This window comes from Moschus berezovskii, chromosome 24, assembly GCF_049115385.1.
Source record: "Moschus berezovskii isolate FMDL1 chromosome 24, NW_MosBer_1.0, whole genome shotgun sequence".
NCBI lineage: Eukaryota > Metazoa > Chordata > Mammalia > Artiodactyla > Moschidae > Moschus > Moschus berezovskii.
In genome coordinates this window covers 11,476,491-11,488,942 of record NC_142483.1, presented here as the reverse complement: position 1 = coordinate 11,488,942, position 12,452 = coordinate 11,476,491, and the positions used below count along the sequence as shown (strand labels likewise).

The 12,452-nt window shown below is 42.9% G+C and overlaps 2 protein-coding genes across 4 annotated transcripts in view; one reads left to right on the top strand and one right to left on the bottom strand.

The window, feature by feature from the left end:
- LOC129547606 (IQ domain-containing protein F5-like) overlaps window positions 1–12,452 on the bottom strand; it is a 32,530-nt gene that overhangs the window by 18,037 nt on the left and 2,041 nt on the right. Inside the window, exon 2 of the mRNA XM_055413351.2 lies at window positions 5,818–5,870. Coding sequence (XP_055269326.2) covers window positions 5,818–5,870 — 53 coding nt within the window. The remainder of the gene's footprint in view (window positions 1–5,817; window positions 5,871–12,452) is intronic.
- IQCF6 (IQ motif containing F6) lies at window positions 768–1,362 on the top strand. 3 transcript variants are annotated; one of them, XM_055413350.1, is made up of 2 exons: window positions 768–782; window positions 994–1,362. In XM_055413350.1, exons 1-2 carry the CDS (start codon window positions 768–770, stop codon window positions 1,360–1,362), a joined length of 384 nt encoding a protein of 127 aa, XP_055269325.1. The 3 variants fall into 3 exon arrangements, with proteins under 3 accessions (XP_055269325.1, XP_088688078.1, XP_088688079.1); XM_088831952.1 differs by having other exon boundaries at window positions 768–839; XM_088831953.1 differs by lacking the exon at window positions 768–782 and adding an exon at window positions 866–883 and having other exon boundaries at window positions 988–1,362.

The following is a 12,452-nucleotide window of genomic DNA, read 5'->3' as shown; positions in this document are numbered from 1 at the left end:
ATGCTAAAGCTGAAACTCCAATACTTTGGCCACCTCATGCGATGAGTTGACTCACTGGAAAAGACTCTGATGCTGGGAAAGGTTGGGGGCGGGAGGAGAAGGGGACGACAGAGAATTGGCTGGATGGCATCACCGACTCGATGGACATGAGTTTGAGTGTACTCCGGGAGTTGGTGATGGACAGGGAGGCCTGGCACCTGACAAGAAAAGGGTGACAAAGGGGGTCAGAGAAGGGGAGACAGAAGCCCTCTCCAATTGCAGATAAAATTTTTGCTTCCACAAATTTAACAAAACACATACTAGCCCATGAACACACTGTTCAGGTCCCTTCCAAAGACCCTGACACTTAGGCTTCCAGAAACCCACACTGGTGACGAGTGTGTGTGTAATCCCTTACTTGAAGGAAAACTGAATGAATCTTTCTCTCCACTGACACCAGCAGGACCAGAAATAAGTGGCTGGAAGGTGTAGAAAGAGCAAGGCTTAAGACACCAGCTGAGTCTGAGAAATAAACTGGAAGCAAGAAATAACGACAGCCCCTCTAAAGTTACGGGTATCAATAAATAAGGTGGTTGGTCAATCCATAAGAAGATACAAACAAAAGAAGAGGAGAAAGAGATGTGGGTGAAATGTGGATGAACAGGACCTAATGAAGGGAGACTTGTGTGCAGGTGGGCGGAGTCTAGTGATGGGGGTGCCTAACAGTTGAGGGCGGGGCTACAGACTAGGGCGGCCTGATAGATGAGTGGACTCTAAAGACCAGGGCCATGGACACACAAAATGTGAGTGAGGCTCATACAGAAGGGATCTGTTCAGAGGATAATGAGCAGTGTCTAAAGGTGAGTAGGGTTTGGAAATAAGATGGATGGGGCCCAGAAATAAGAGGCCAGGGCTACCTGGGCCATGCCCCCTTTCCTCCCAGCACCAGAGGTGGGGTTAGGAATGGGAGGGTACCCCACTGAGCATCTCCATGTTCTTCCTTCCCCCAATCAGTTAGAGAAGGCAGCCATAAAGATTCAGTCATGGTGGCGTGGCAACATGGTACGCCGGACGTTACTGCATGCAGCACTCAGGGCCTGGGTCATCCAGTGCTGGTGGAGGTCGATGCAGGCCAAGATGCTGGAGCAAAGACGGCGCCTGGCACTAAGACTCTACACCTGCCAGGAATGGGCAGTGGTGAAGGTGCAGGCACAGGTTCGCATGTGGCAGGCCCGCAGACGATTTCTCCAGGCACGCCAAGCAGCCTGCATCATCCAGTCTCACTGGCGCTGGCATGCCAGCCAAACCCAAGGCCTGATCCGGGGCCGCTATGAGGTCAGGGCCAGCCGGCTAGAGCTCGACATCGAAATCCTCATGACCTAGGGTGCTGGCAGAGCCAAGGAGACTGGATCTCTCATCCAATAAATACATTTACTGAACATGGTCTTGCCCTTTGGAAATCAGACCCACAGAAGAGGGATTAGCCCCTTATCTTCCTGCCTTCCACCCTCCAAAAGTATGATTTCCTGGCATAGTCTAAAGCCTGTCCCAGAACAACTCACACTAGGCCTTTGCTCCTAAAGTAAACCAGACCAATCTTGTACCCAAAAGAAAGCTCAGGGCTCAGGGCTGGCTCTGACACTTGAGCCAGCCTGATCCCAGCTCCCACCACAATTCAGGTAGGCACTGGGCTTTATTCTTCTGCAGCCCCTGCCAAGCCATTTCCATTTAGATTAGGACTGGCTGCAGTCAGGGCCCACTGGGAAGGCCAGGATTCCACAGGCTTCTGATTGGCAGGGTCCTCAGGGCTGGCACAGAGCTTGGCAGAGAGCCAGGAGGACAGGGTACCCCCAGCTGAGCAGCAGCAGGACAGGCGCTGTGCCTCAATGGGGGACAGCCAGCTAAAGACAGCCCCTGAGGAAGGCCAGGGCAGAAGCAGAGAGGCTGCAGCTGTGCCTGCTGCCTCCCTCCCCAGAGGCTAAAAGACATGGCTCCCCACCCCCCCAACCCCACCCTGTGCTGGCCACTTCCTGGGAGAACCAAGCATGGAGTTGGTGTTGGGGGGAGAGAGCCTGAGGATTGGAGTGGATAAACAAGCAGAGGAAGAATAGGGGTGAGCAGGCAGGAGGGCTATCCCTCTGCCATCAGAGGTCATTAGCTTAGGGATACAGCTTCTAAACCTTATCACATCCTCAGAAGCAGCTGAGTTGGCCTTCCCTCAAGATTCCCTCTCTCCCCCAACCCTGTCACAAACTACCACACCCTCTGCGGAGCCTGCCTTGAGCAGGGGCTGACGTGTCTACGCTTTGCTGAGGCTCTTATTACCTCTTGGCATTTATGTCTCAGTCGTCTCTGAATGTGCCCTCTCAGTCTCTGCTTTGTCAAACATGCCCAAGTCCCTCACTCTCACCCTATGTCAGGTGTGATACTTGTCTGAACCTGCATCCCAGGAGTCTGAGGTTCATGACCCTCCCCAGGATTTTGCAAAGGGTGGCCTTGCACAAGGGATGGGAGGTGTACAGAAGCCAGAGGTTTTCATGGGCCTCGCAGCTGGCTAAGGTTCTCCCTCACCCCAGGGCTCATTGTGTGTGTGTGTGTGTGTGTGTGTGTTTGGGATTCAGGGCAGGGTGTCCCTAGAACAGCTGTGACAGATGTGAGGATTCAGAGTTCAGTTCAACTTCCATCATCTCCAGTAGCAGCAAGTGGCAATGATGCAGCTAGGTTCCTCGCTCTTCCAAGGGACCCTTTTTAGGAGCTTCAACACAGCTTTCTCCTCCCCTACTGGCAGTGATGAGTGGTAGGAAACTGGTTAGGTCTACAAACTAAACACGGCAGGAATTCTGCATGACTTAGCCTGCGAGGCATTCACCCCTGCAGTGAGAGGTGTTTCAAATCTATGCTAGCAAGAGTTTAGCTCTCTGATTTACAGCCTACAGTGGGCACTGGAATCCCCTAAGATACTGGTGAGCCTGCCTAGGCTTACCCAGAGACTCTGCTTTATCTGGGCTGGGGAGTGGCCTGGGCACTGAAATTCAATATGCATCCACAATGTGAAAACTGATGAATTAAGTCCTTCCCAGCCCAGGTTACAGTCCCCTACTCAGCTCGCGTGGGCCCATCTGCAGGTGGTCATGTAGAATTCCCAGCTTTACACTCAACGGACTCAAGGAAATCAAGGTTTTCTGCTCTCTGATGAGCTAAGCATGCAAAGTAAAATAGGGATCTAGAGGCAGAGCTACCCTGGGTCAAAAACCTGTGGAAGCAGGAAGGTCCAGCACCTCCACAGACAGCTGGGGTCTGAGATGGGGAGAGGCTATTGGGGAAAGTAAGTTAGGCCTCTAGTCCCAGGCAGACAGTATCCCAGGAAGATGACACCACACAGGTGTCAGTAATGGAGACTGTGGGGCAGTCCAAGAAGGCCAAGTTTCATCCAAAGTCTAAACCACCACTGCCAGAGACCCTTCAAAGATCAGGGATCTTGAGAAGCCAGGGATGGTCTAACCCTGTAGGTGTTGGGCATCAGAGAGCTCCAAGCAGAGGAATGAAGCATAGAACAGGAGTCAGGAGAGAAGCTCTTTTAGCAGCAAGGTCTGTGGCTAGCTGCCTAGATTAATGGAACCATCCTTCCCTCCTTAGCAAGGATGAGACCACAGGTGGGACATCTTACAGGTAGACCTCTCAGAACCTCATAGACCCTCTCTTCTCTTCTCCGCCATCACTGAGAACTGAGCTGCATAAGGAACTCTTCCTGAGAATACACTGAAACAACAGAAGTGGGAATGGGAGGAGCATGCTTGCAGCTAAGGGGCAGGTATGGGCCTAAGAGCATTCTGGGGGACTTGGTATCCCCGTACATGCTCCTTCCTCAGGTGATATGGTGGCCCCAAGAGATATGTGACCCAGGCCTGATCAACAAAGAAATATACTGACCCTCAGACTGGTCTAGCCTTCTGGGCCTCTAAGAAGGTAGTTCAGTAAGTGAAAACCCATCCCCTACCAGTCCCCTCCTGCCCTGGAAAAGGACCCCCGTGTTACATCTAGTCTCCTTGCCTCACAATGCCCACTCCATGCTCTCCAGTCCCTCACCTGATACATCACCAACCTCAGTTCCGATCCCATCACTCCAGGGTCTCCATCCTAAATTTTCGTCTTTCTCTGTCCCACATGCCAAACCCAAAAGGAGATGCCACAGCCACTGCCATGCATGCCCAGCAGCTTGAGTGGACTGACCAACATCCCCCTGATCACTCACACTTTCACACACATTATAGGAGGACACTGGTTCCAACCACTATCCCACCACTCCCATTTTGCCAGGTGGATTCAGCTTTGAAAACTCAAGTTTGTTCAGGTCTGCCAAAAGACAGTAGCCTGGAAATAAGCACTTAAGATGTAGAAGGGCTGGACTGAGTTGAGAAGAAAATTTGTTTTCTGGGCACTCCCAAGCTGAGCTTTCATATCAACTGTTCACAACAAAGAACTTAGGATAGAGTATGTCCCTAAAGAGGGTGACAGATGTTGACAGTGAAAGGAGGTGGAGCACAGGGCCCACAAAGAAAGTTCCAGCCATACAGGAAGAGACCAAAGTCCATTCAGAGCCCTGAGATAGAGGAGTGTGAAGGGGCTTAGGTACTGCTGTAGCCTGCAGCCAGATCCTACCCTTGGCCTCTCCTCTCAGGCTATCCCAGGAGACACACGGGAACCTGGGGGAGGCTATATTATTCAGAGGCAAAAGTAGTACATGCCAAAGAAGGGAGAGTTCCCTGATTGCCTAGTGGTTAAGAATCTAGGCTTTTACTTCTGTGGTCCGGGTTCAATCCCTGGCCAGGAAACTGAGATCCTGCGAGCAGTGTGGTACAGCCAAAAACAAAAAGCCAAGGAAAGTACTGAAGGAGTGAGTCTGAGGGCTGCCCTCACTGAGACCTGTATACTCCTTATGGGACTGGGAAGGAGCCAAGAGTCCCGGACCCCAAGATGGGAGAGGCAAGATATCACAAAGGGGCCTAGGACAGAGACAAGAAGCCACAGACTGTGGGACCTTACCAACCAAGGCCAAGGCAGGGGGACCATGGGTATCAGAAGGTGAATTTAGGTCTGTGGGTGGAGGACACAGTAGGATTATCTATTGGGGGTGGGCTGAAAACATGGTTTCCACAAGATCGGCAGAACCACCTGCAAGATCCAACCCAGGAGGGGAAAGTGGGAGGTATCAGTGAAAGATGTTTGACTATGAATTGGTAACTGCTGTTGTAATGATGACTACTCTGTCTCATTCTGAGATATGTTTGAACATTTCCACAATAATAACATTAAAAAGTAACTTTAGTATAAATAATAAAAGGATGAAAATTACTTAAATAACTTCCATAATAGTTAGGAATTGTATTGAACAGAAACCTGAAAACCAGCAGCTTAAACAAAATAAAAGTTTGTTTTCTTCTCCCATAAATAAAGCCCAGGAATGGGAAGGCCAAGGTACAGCAGCTGCATAATATCAAGAGGTTCCATCTTCTCTGTTTCCACATTGCACTCCTGGGATGGGACTAGTCCCCTTACTCTAGGATGACTCCCAGAATTCTAGCCATCATGTCTGCATTTCAGGACAGTAGGTGAAGAGCAAAGAGAGAAACATTTATGCCATTCATTTCTTTTAAAGGTCTTTTCCAGAAGGCTCACTCACTCAGCCTCCTCCACTTACATTTCACTAGCTAGAACTGTTACCAGACCTTCCTTGCTACAAGGACACACTGTCGCCAAGTGTATCCAGAGAGGCTACATTCTGCTCTGATGCAAATTTTCAAAACTCAATGGCTTAACTGAAATGTATTTCTCACTCACACAAATCTGCTGATCTCCAGGCAATTCTCCATGGTTGTCTCTCCGTGTGCTTGCTCAGCCTTACAGGCTGCTTCAGGCTTACACCACCTCCACGTGGATATGAGCTCCTGTGATTACACTCATCCAAATAGGGGCAGGAAGGGCTGGAGAGACGAGCCTTGCAGTCTTCCACTTAGAAGTGTCTTATTTCACTTCTGCTCCGTTTTATTGGCTCAACACCCATGCAGCTGTGTCTAACTTCAAGGAGAAGGACAATGCAATCTTCCAACATGCCTGAAAGGAGAGGGAATAAGAATGATGGTGAAAAATCAATGTGCCCCTCATCATGGTGCCATTTATGAGATAGAAGAGACAGTAGATGGGGTGGTGGTGACAACCAGCCTCAGGCACAGCTCCTAAAACATTATAGAAAAAATAGGAAGAAAAGATCTTGACCAATCCAAAAGAATGGAAAAAATTAATAAGAAAGCAGGATAGAAAACCCAAAGATGGGAATAAGTCTGTATTAAATAGAAATGGGTAAAATTTATCTACTAATATTAACAGAAATCTTGCATTAGGTTTTTAAATATAGCCAATCGTATGTTGCTTTATAATAGACACATCTAAAATAAAAGAAAGCTGGACACTGAAATTAAAACAACAGAAAAAGATGGAGCAGAAAAGAATATTTAGCTGTTTGAAAACACACTTACCCTTCTCTCTCCTAAGATCCAAGGAAAATGAAAAACTAATTAACTTCACACAAAAAGCTCACAGTGGTGAACAGAGTGAAAAAGGGTCATCACAGGATACAGGACCACAACTCTGGAAAGAGGAAAGAGGTACCAGATGAAGCAGGAAGAAGGAAGCTGAAGAACAAATGCTCAGGGGGGCAAAAGGATGAGGGACAAGAACTCAAATGCAGGCATCTGACTCCAGGACATGGGCCCATTCTCCCAAATGCTTCCTCCATGAGACTTGTGGCTCTGGTGTAAGAAAGTCCTAAAACAGGGACTTCCATGGTGGTCCAGTGGTTAGGACTTCATGCTTCCACTGCAGGGGGCACAGGTTTAATCCCTGGTCAAGGGACTAAGATCCTGCAAGTAAGGCGAAAAAAGAAAAAGAAGTATTGATAGAATGAAAGAATACAGAGCTCATACTCCTACATTTAAAGGATAAAATGAGTATTGAGGGCAATAAGCAGTCCTGCCACCTGAAATTCTACAAAATATCATAATTGATCATTCCAAGTAATATAAACCATTCCAAAATAGAGAAAGAACAGAAAGTTACCCAACTGTCTTTATGACACTGGCATAGCATCGTTATCAAAACCAGACAAGTATTCTGAGGATCTAATGTATTAACAAGGTGACTATAGCTGATAACACTGTATTACATAATTGAAATTTGCTGAGAAAGTAGAACTTAAATTTTCTTACTACATATAAATATAGATATATAATATGCTAATTAACTAGATGGGAAGAATCCTTTCATAATGTATTTATATATAAAATTATCAAAGTTTATAAATCTATTTGTCAATTACATTTTAATAAAGTTGAAAAAACTAAAAAAATAACCCAGACTGGCATAAGAGAGATAAATTAAGATCACCACTATAATAAATATAAATGTAATATATACCTAATAAGTATAAAATATAAAAATTAAAATAAATATAAACCTTAAATAGAATATTAGCAAATTACAAACATTAATTTTTGTTTATTTGTGTTTTCACTTTTTGGCCTTGCCGTGTGGCTTGTGGGATCTTAGTTCCCTGACCAGGGACTAAATCCCAGACCTACCCAGTGAAAGCAGAGTCCTAACCACTGGACCACCAGGGAATTTCCCAAGCATCAAGATTTAAATGTATATACATAATGACAAAACAGGGATTTCCTCAGGAAACCTATAATGATTCAACACTGAAAGACTCCATCATGTTAGCTGATTGATCAAAAGAAGAAAAAAATCATATGATCAGAAGTAAGCACTCATTCTCATTTTTTTAAAATTACTAGTAAAATGTAAAGAAAATAAACTATAGTAAGGATCCAAAGAATAAAAACATACAAAGATCTCACACAACTCAACAGCATAAAAACCAAACAGTCCAATTTTAAAAATGGACAAAGGACTTGACAGACATTTTTTCAAAGAAAATATACAGGTGGCCAACAGATACATGAAAAGGTGCTCAACATCACAAGTCATCAGAGAAATGCAAATCAAAACCACAGTGAGATACCACCTCAAATCTATTAGAATGCCTATTATCAAAAAGATAAGAAATATTAAGTGTTGGTGAGAATATATGGAAAAAAGTGAACCCTTGTGCACTCAGTGAGAATGTAACGTTGGTACAGCTACAGGGGAAAAAAAGTATGGAATTTCCTCAGAAAAGGAAAAATAGAACTACCACATGATCCACTTTCGGATATACTTGAGAAGGAAATAAAATCACTATCTCAGAGAGACATCTGCATTCCCATATTCATCACAGCATTACTCACAACCACCAAGACATGGGAACAATCAAAGTTTCCATTGACAGATAAACGAACAAAAACTGTATTGTTTTGGCTATTTTGGGTCTTTTGACTCTCCATACCAACTTAAAATCAACTTGTGGTTATCCACAAAACAACTTTCCAGGGTTTTGTTTGGAATTGTGTTGAATCTGTAGTTCAAGTTGAGAAGAGCTAACATCTTGACAATGTTGTGTCTTTCTATTTATATAGTGAATATCTCTCCACTTATTTAGTTCTTGTTTTATATTTTATCAGGGTTTTATAATTTCCTCATATAGATTGTATATGTATTTGGTTAGACTTATACCAAGTATCTCACTTTGAAGGACACTGTGTAATAAATGATAAGGTTTTTTAATGTCAAATCCCCCCTTTTTATTGTTTTTATGTAGGCAAGCAATTGACTTTCACACATTAATTTTGTATTTTTCAGCCTTCCTATAATCACGTAGTTCCAGGAACTTTTGTTTCTTATTCTTTCAGATTTTCTACATAGATGACTGTGTCATCTGAGAACAAAAGTGGTTGTATTTCTTTCTTCCCAGTTTGTATACTTTTTCTTTCCCTTTCTCATCTTATTGCATTAGCTAATGGTGTTGAAAGCAGTAATTTTGGTCCTGATCCCAGCAGAAAAGCTTTAAGTGTGATGTTAGCTGTGTTTTTTTTTGTAAATGTTCTGTATCTAGTTGAAGAAGCTCCCCTCTATTTTTATTTTGCTGAGAGTTCTTCATTATGGATGTTGGATTTTGTTAAACTATTTTTCTATATCTTGATGTGATCATGTGATTTTTTTCCTTAGTCTGTTGAAGTTATGAATTACATTAACTGATTTTAAAATTTGAACCAGCCTGACATAGCTGAAATACATTCTATTTAATTGTGGTATAATTCTTTTTATACATAGTGAGTTCTGATTTGCTAATATTTTGTTGAGGATTTTTACATCTATGTTGGAGAGAAATGTTGGTCTACAGTTTTCATTTCTCGTAATGTCTTTGGCTTTGGTATTAGGGTAATGGTGGCTTCATAGAATGAGTTAGGAAGTATTCTGTTTCTATCTGAAGAAATTGTAGAGTATTGATATAATTTCTTTTTTAAAAGTTTGGTAGAATTCACAAGTGAACCCATTTGAGCATGGTACTTTATATTTTAGAAAGTTATTAATTAATTATTGACTCGATTCACTAGATATGGACCTACCAGATAATCAGTTTCCTCCTCTGTGTATTTTGGAAGAGTGTGTCTTTTAAAGAATTAGTTTGCTTCATCTAGGTTCAAATTTGGGAGCACAGAGTTGTTCAAAGTATTCCTTTATTGTTCTTTTAATGACTATGGTATCTGCAATGATGACATTAATGTGGCATTTCACATTAGTTTGGGGGCAATTATCAGACATTACTGCTTCAAATATGGCTTATGTTCCTTCTCCTTCTGGTATTACCATCATGCGTATCTTAGATCTTTTGTGGTTGTTCCACCATTCTTGAATTTTCTGCTGTTTTTTTCCCCCCAGACTTTTTCTCTTTGCCTTTTAGTTTGGGAAGTCTATTGTCATATTCTAAGCTCAGAGACATTTTTCATAAGCATGTCCTGTCTACTAATGAATCCATCAATGGCATTCTTCATTTCTGTTACAATATTTTTTATTTGTAGAATCTCTTTATTGTTAGAATTTCTATTTCTTTGTTTACATTATCCATCTGTTCTTGAATGTTGTTCACTTTCCCCATTAAAGCCAATAGCATATTAATAATATATCTGCTAAAATTCTTGGTCTGATAATTTCAGCATTCTTGTCATATCTTTTTCTGGTTCTGATCCTTATTTAGTCTCTTCAAACTGTTTGCTTCTTTGGTTATTTTTGTTAGTTTTTGTTTTTGCCTTTTAGTATGACTTGTAACTTTTTTGCTCAAAGATAGATGTGAGGTACTGGGTAAAGGGAATTGTGGTAAATAAACCTTTAGTAATGCAGGGGTAAGTTGTGGAGGGAGGTGAAGCATTCTATAGTTTGGTGGTTTTGTCCCAGTCTTTTGATGATGCTGTACCCCTGGACTGTAAAGTTCACTAATGCTTTTCAGTTTTTTTCTTCCTTGCATGGAACAGATTGGCTGGAGGAACTGGAGTTATGTATTTTTCTTCCCACATGTGGTAGGCAGAGCCAACTATAATTGAGTACTTCTCTTCACTCTTGTAGGTTAGATTGTGATATAATGCCAGCAGGTTAAGCTTGGGTAAAAAGTTTCTCCCAAGGGCAAGCCTTGTTAAGGAAACAGAATGCTCGTGCATACTGAAAAATAATTTATTTCCTCTCCCCCTGTCAAAAACACAAGGGTATATTTCTCTGATATTCACAGTGAGGACCGGGTAGAACTTCTGGAGATTAAACTCACAAAATGTGAGGGCCCCACGATGACTAGCCTCGTGGTGTTTTTCTCTCTCTTGCTTGTCCATGTTGAACCTTTGGCAATTCCTCAATTATAGTTTAAGTTTCCCTGTCCTCACACTGGTTCTCATGGAGGTTTCTGCTCTGATAAGTTGTAATTCCCTGTACCCACCTATCTATAGCTCCAATGATTTGCCCTGTGACCTCACTTACTCTGACAGAATAAGAAGTCTTTTTGATTTTTTAGTTTATTTAGTTTTTCGCTTGCTAGGATGGAGTGAAGATTTCTAAAGTCCTCACATGATGGACTGGAAACCATAAATACTATCATTTTTTTTATTCCAGTTATTGTATTTTTTGTATTTCGGTTAAGTTTTATTTGGTTTGTTTCTAAATTTGCTTATTATGTATAACTGCCTGTTTCCTGATAAATTTTATTTTTGGCTGTGGGGTCTTTGTTCCTGCATTGGCTTTCCTCTACTTGTAGCGAACAGGCTTCTCATTGCAGTGGTTTATCTTGTTGCAGGGCACAGGCTCTAGAGTACACGGACTTCAGTAGTTACAGCATGTCAGCTCAGTTGCTATGGTTCCTGGGCTCTAGAGCACAGGCTCAATAATTGTGGCACATGTGCTTAGATACTCCACAGCATGTGGGATCTTCCCTGATCAGGGACTGAACCCGTGCCTTCTGTACTGGCAGGCAGATTCTTTACCACTGAGCCACCCAGTAATCCCCTCTTGATGAATTTTTTATATTTGTCTTTCACTTATTTCAAAATATTGCAACAGTTACTTTATTTCTGGGCTTGACTATATCAATATCTTAGGTCTTTGCAGATCCATTCCTGCTAATTCTTACTTTCATGGTGTTTTCTTTCCTTGTGTATTTAGTAGGGTTTATTATTAATAATAATAATAATGCGAGCTGCTCACTTTGCCTGTGAGAATTACTTGATTTCTGGGATAAACACAGGTTCCTACAGAGAGGATTTTGTAGCTTCTCTCAGATACTTGGGCAGGCAATTAGTCTAGAAGGACTGCAAAATAAAATCTCAGCTTACGTGTTTTTGAGTAATCTAGGTCGTTTGAATTCTGGCTGAAAACCTGTAAGAGGGATGTCTCTGGTTATAAATCCTCAGGAGCTACTTTTCTTCTTCTATACAGTCCCCAAAAAAAGTCTCTCAAGAAATGTTCTCTGCCATGTTCAAGGGTTGGAGGGGTGATATTTATTTAGTACATACATAGAGAAGATCTCCTGTTTGACTTCCCACTTTGGGCATGTCTTCTTGTCCCCTGATCCCTATAATGCTTTGACAACCAGAGCTCAAACTCACATGATTTGGCAAATATCCTCAAGACAAAAAGGCAACTTTACAACTCCAGTTACCTTTATGAATTCCCATTTTGATTTGGTTTTGAGTTTCAGTATTCAGTTCAGTTCAGTCGCATCCAACTCTTTGCAACCCCGTGGACTGCAGCACACCAGGCTTCCCTGTCCATCAACTACTCCCGGAACTTGCTCAAACTCAACATCCATCGAATTGGTGATGCCATCCAACCGTCTCATCCTCTGTCATCCCCATCTCCTCACACTGTCAATCTTTCCCAGCATCAGGGTCTTTTCAAATGAGTCAGTTCTTCACATCAGGTGGCCAAGGTACTGGCATTTCAGCTTCAGCCTTAGTCCTTCCAATGAATATTCAGGACTGATTTTCTTGAGGATTGACTGG

Coding starts and splice junctions, on each gene's coding strand:
- IQCF6 (XM_088831952.1), top strand. CDS start 768: ATGGACACACAAAATGTGAGTGAGGCTCATACAGAAGGGATCTGTTCA. Junction 840..993: donor ATAATGAGCAGTGTCTAAAG/GTGAGTAGGGTT, acceptor TCCCCCAATCAG/TTAGAGAAGGCAGCCATAAA.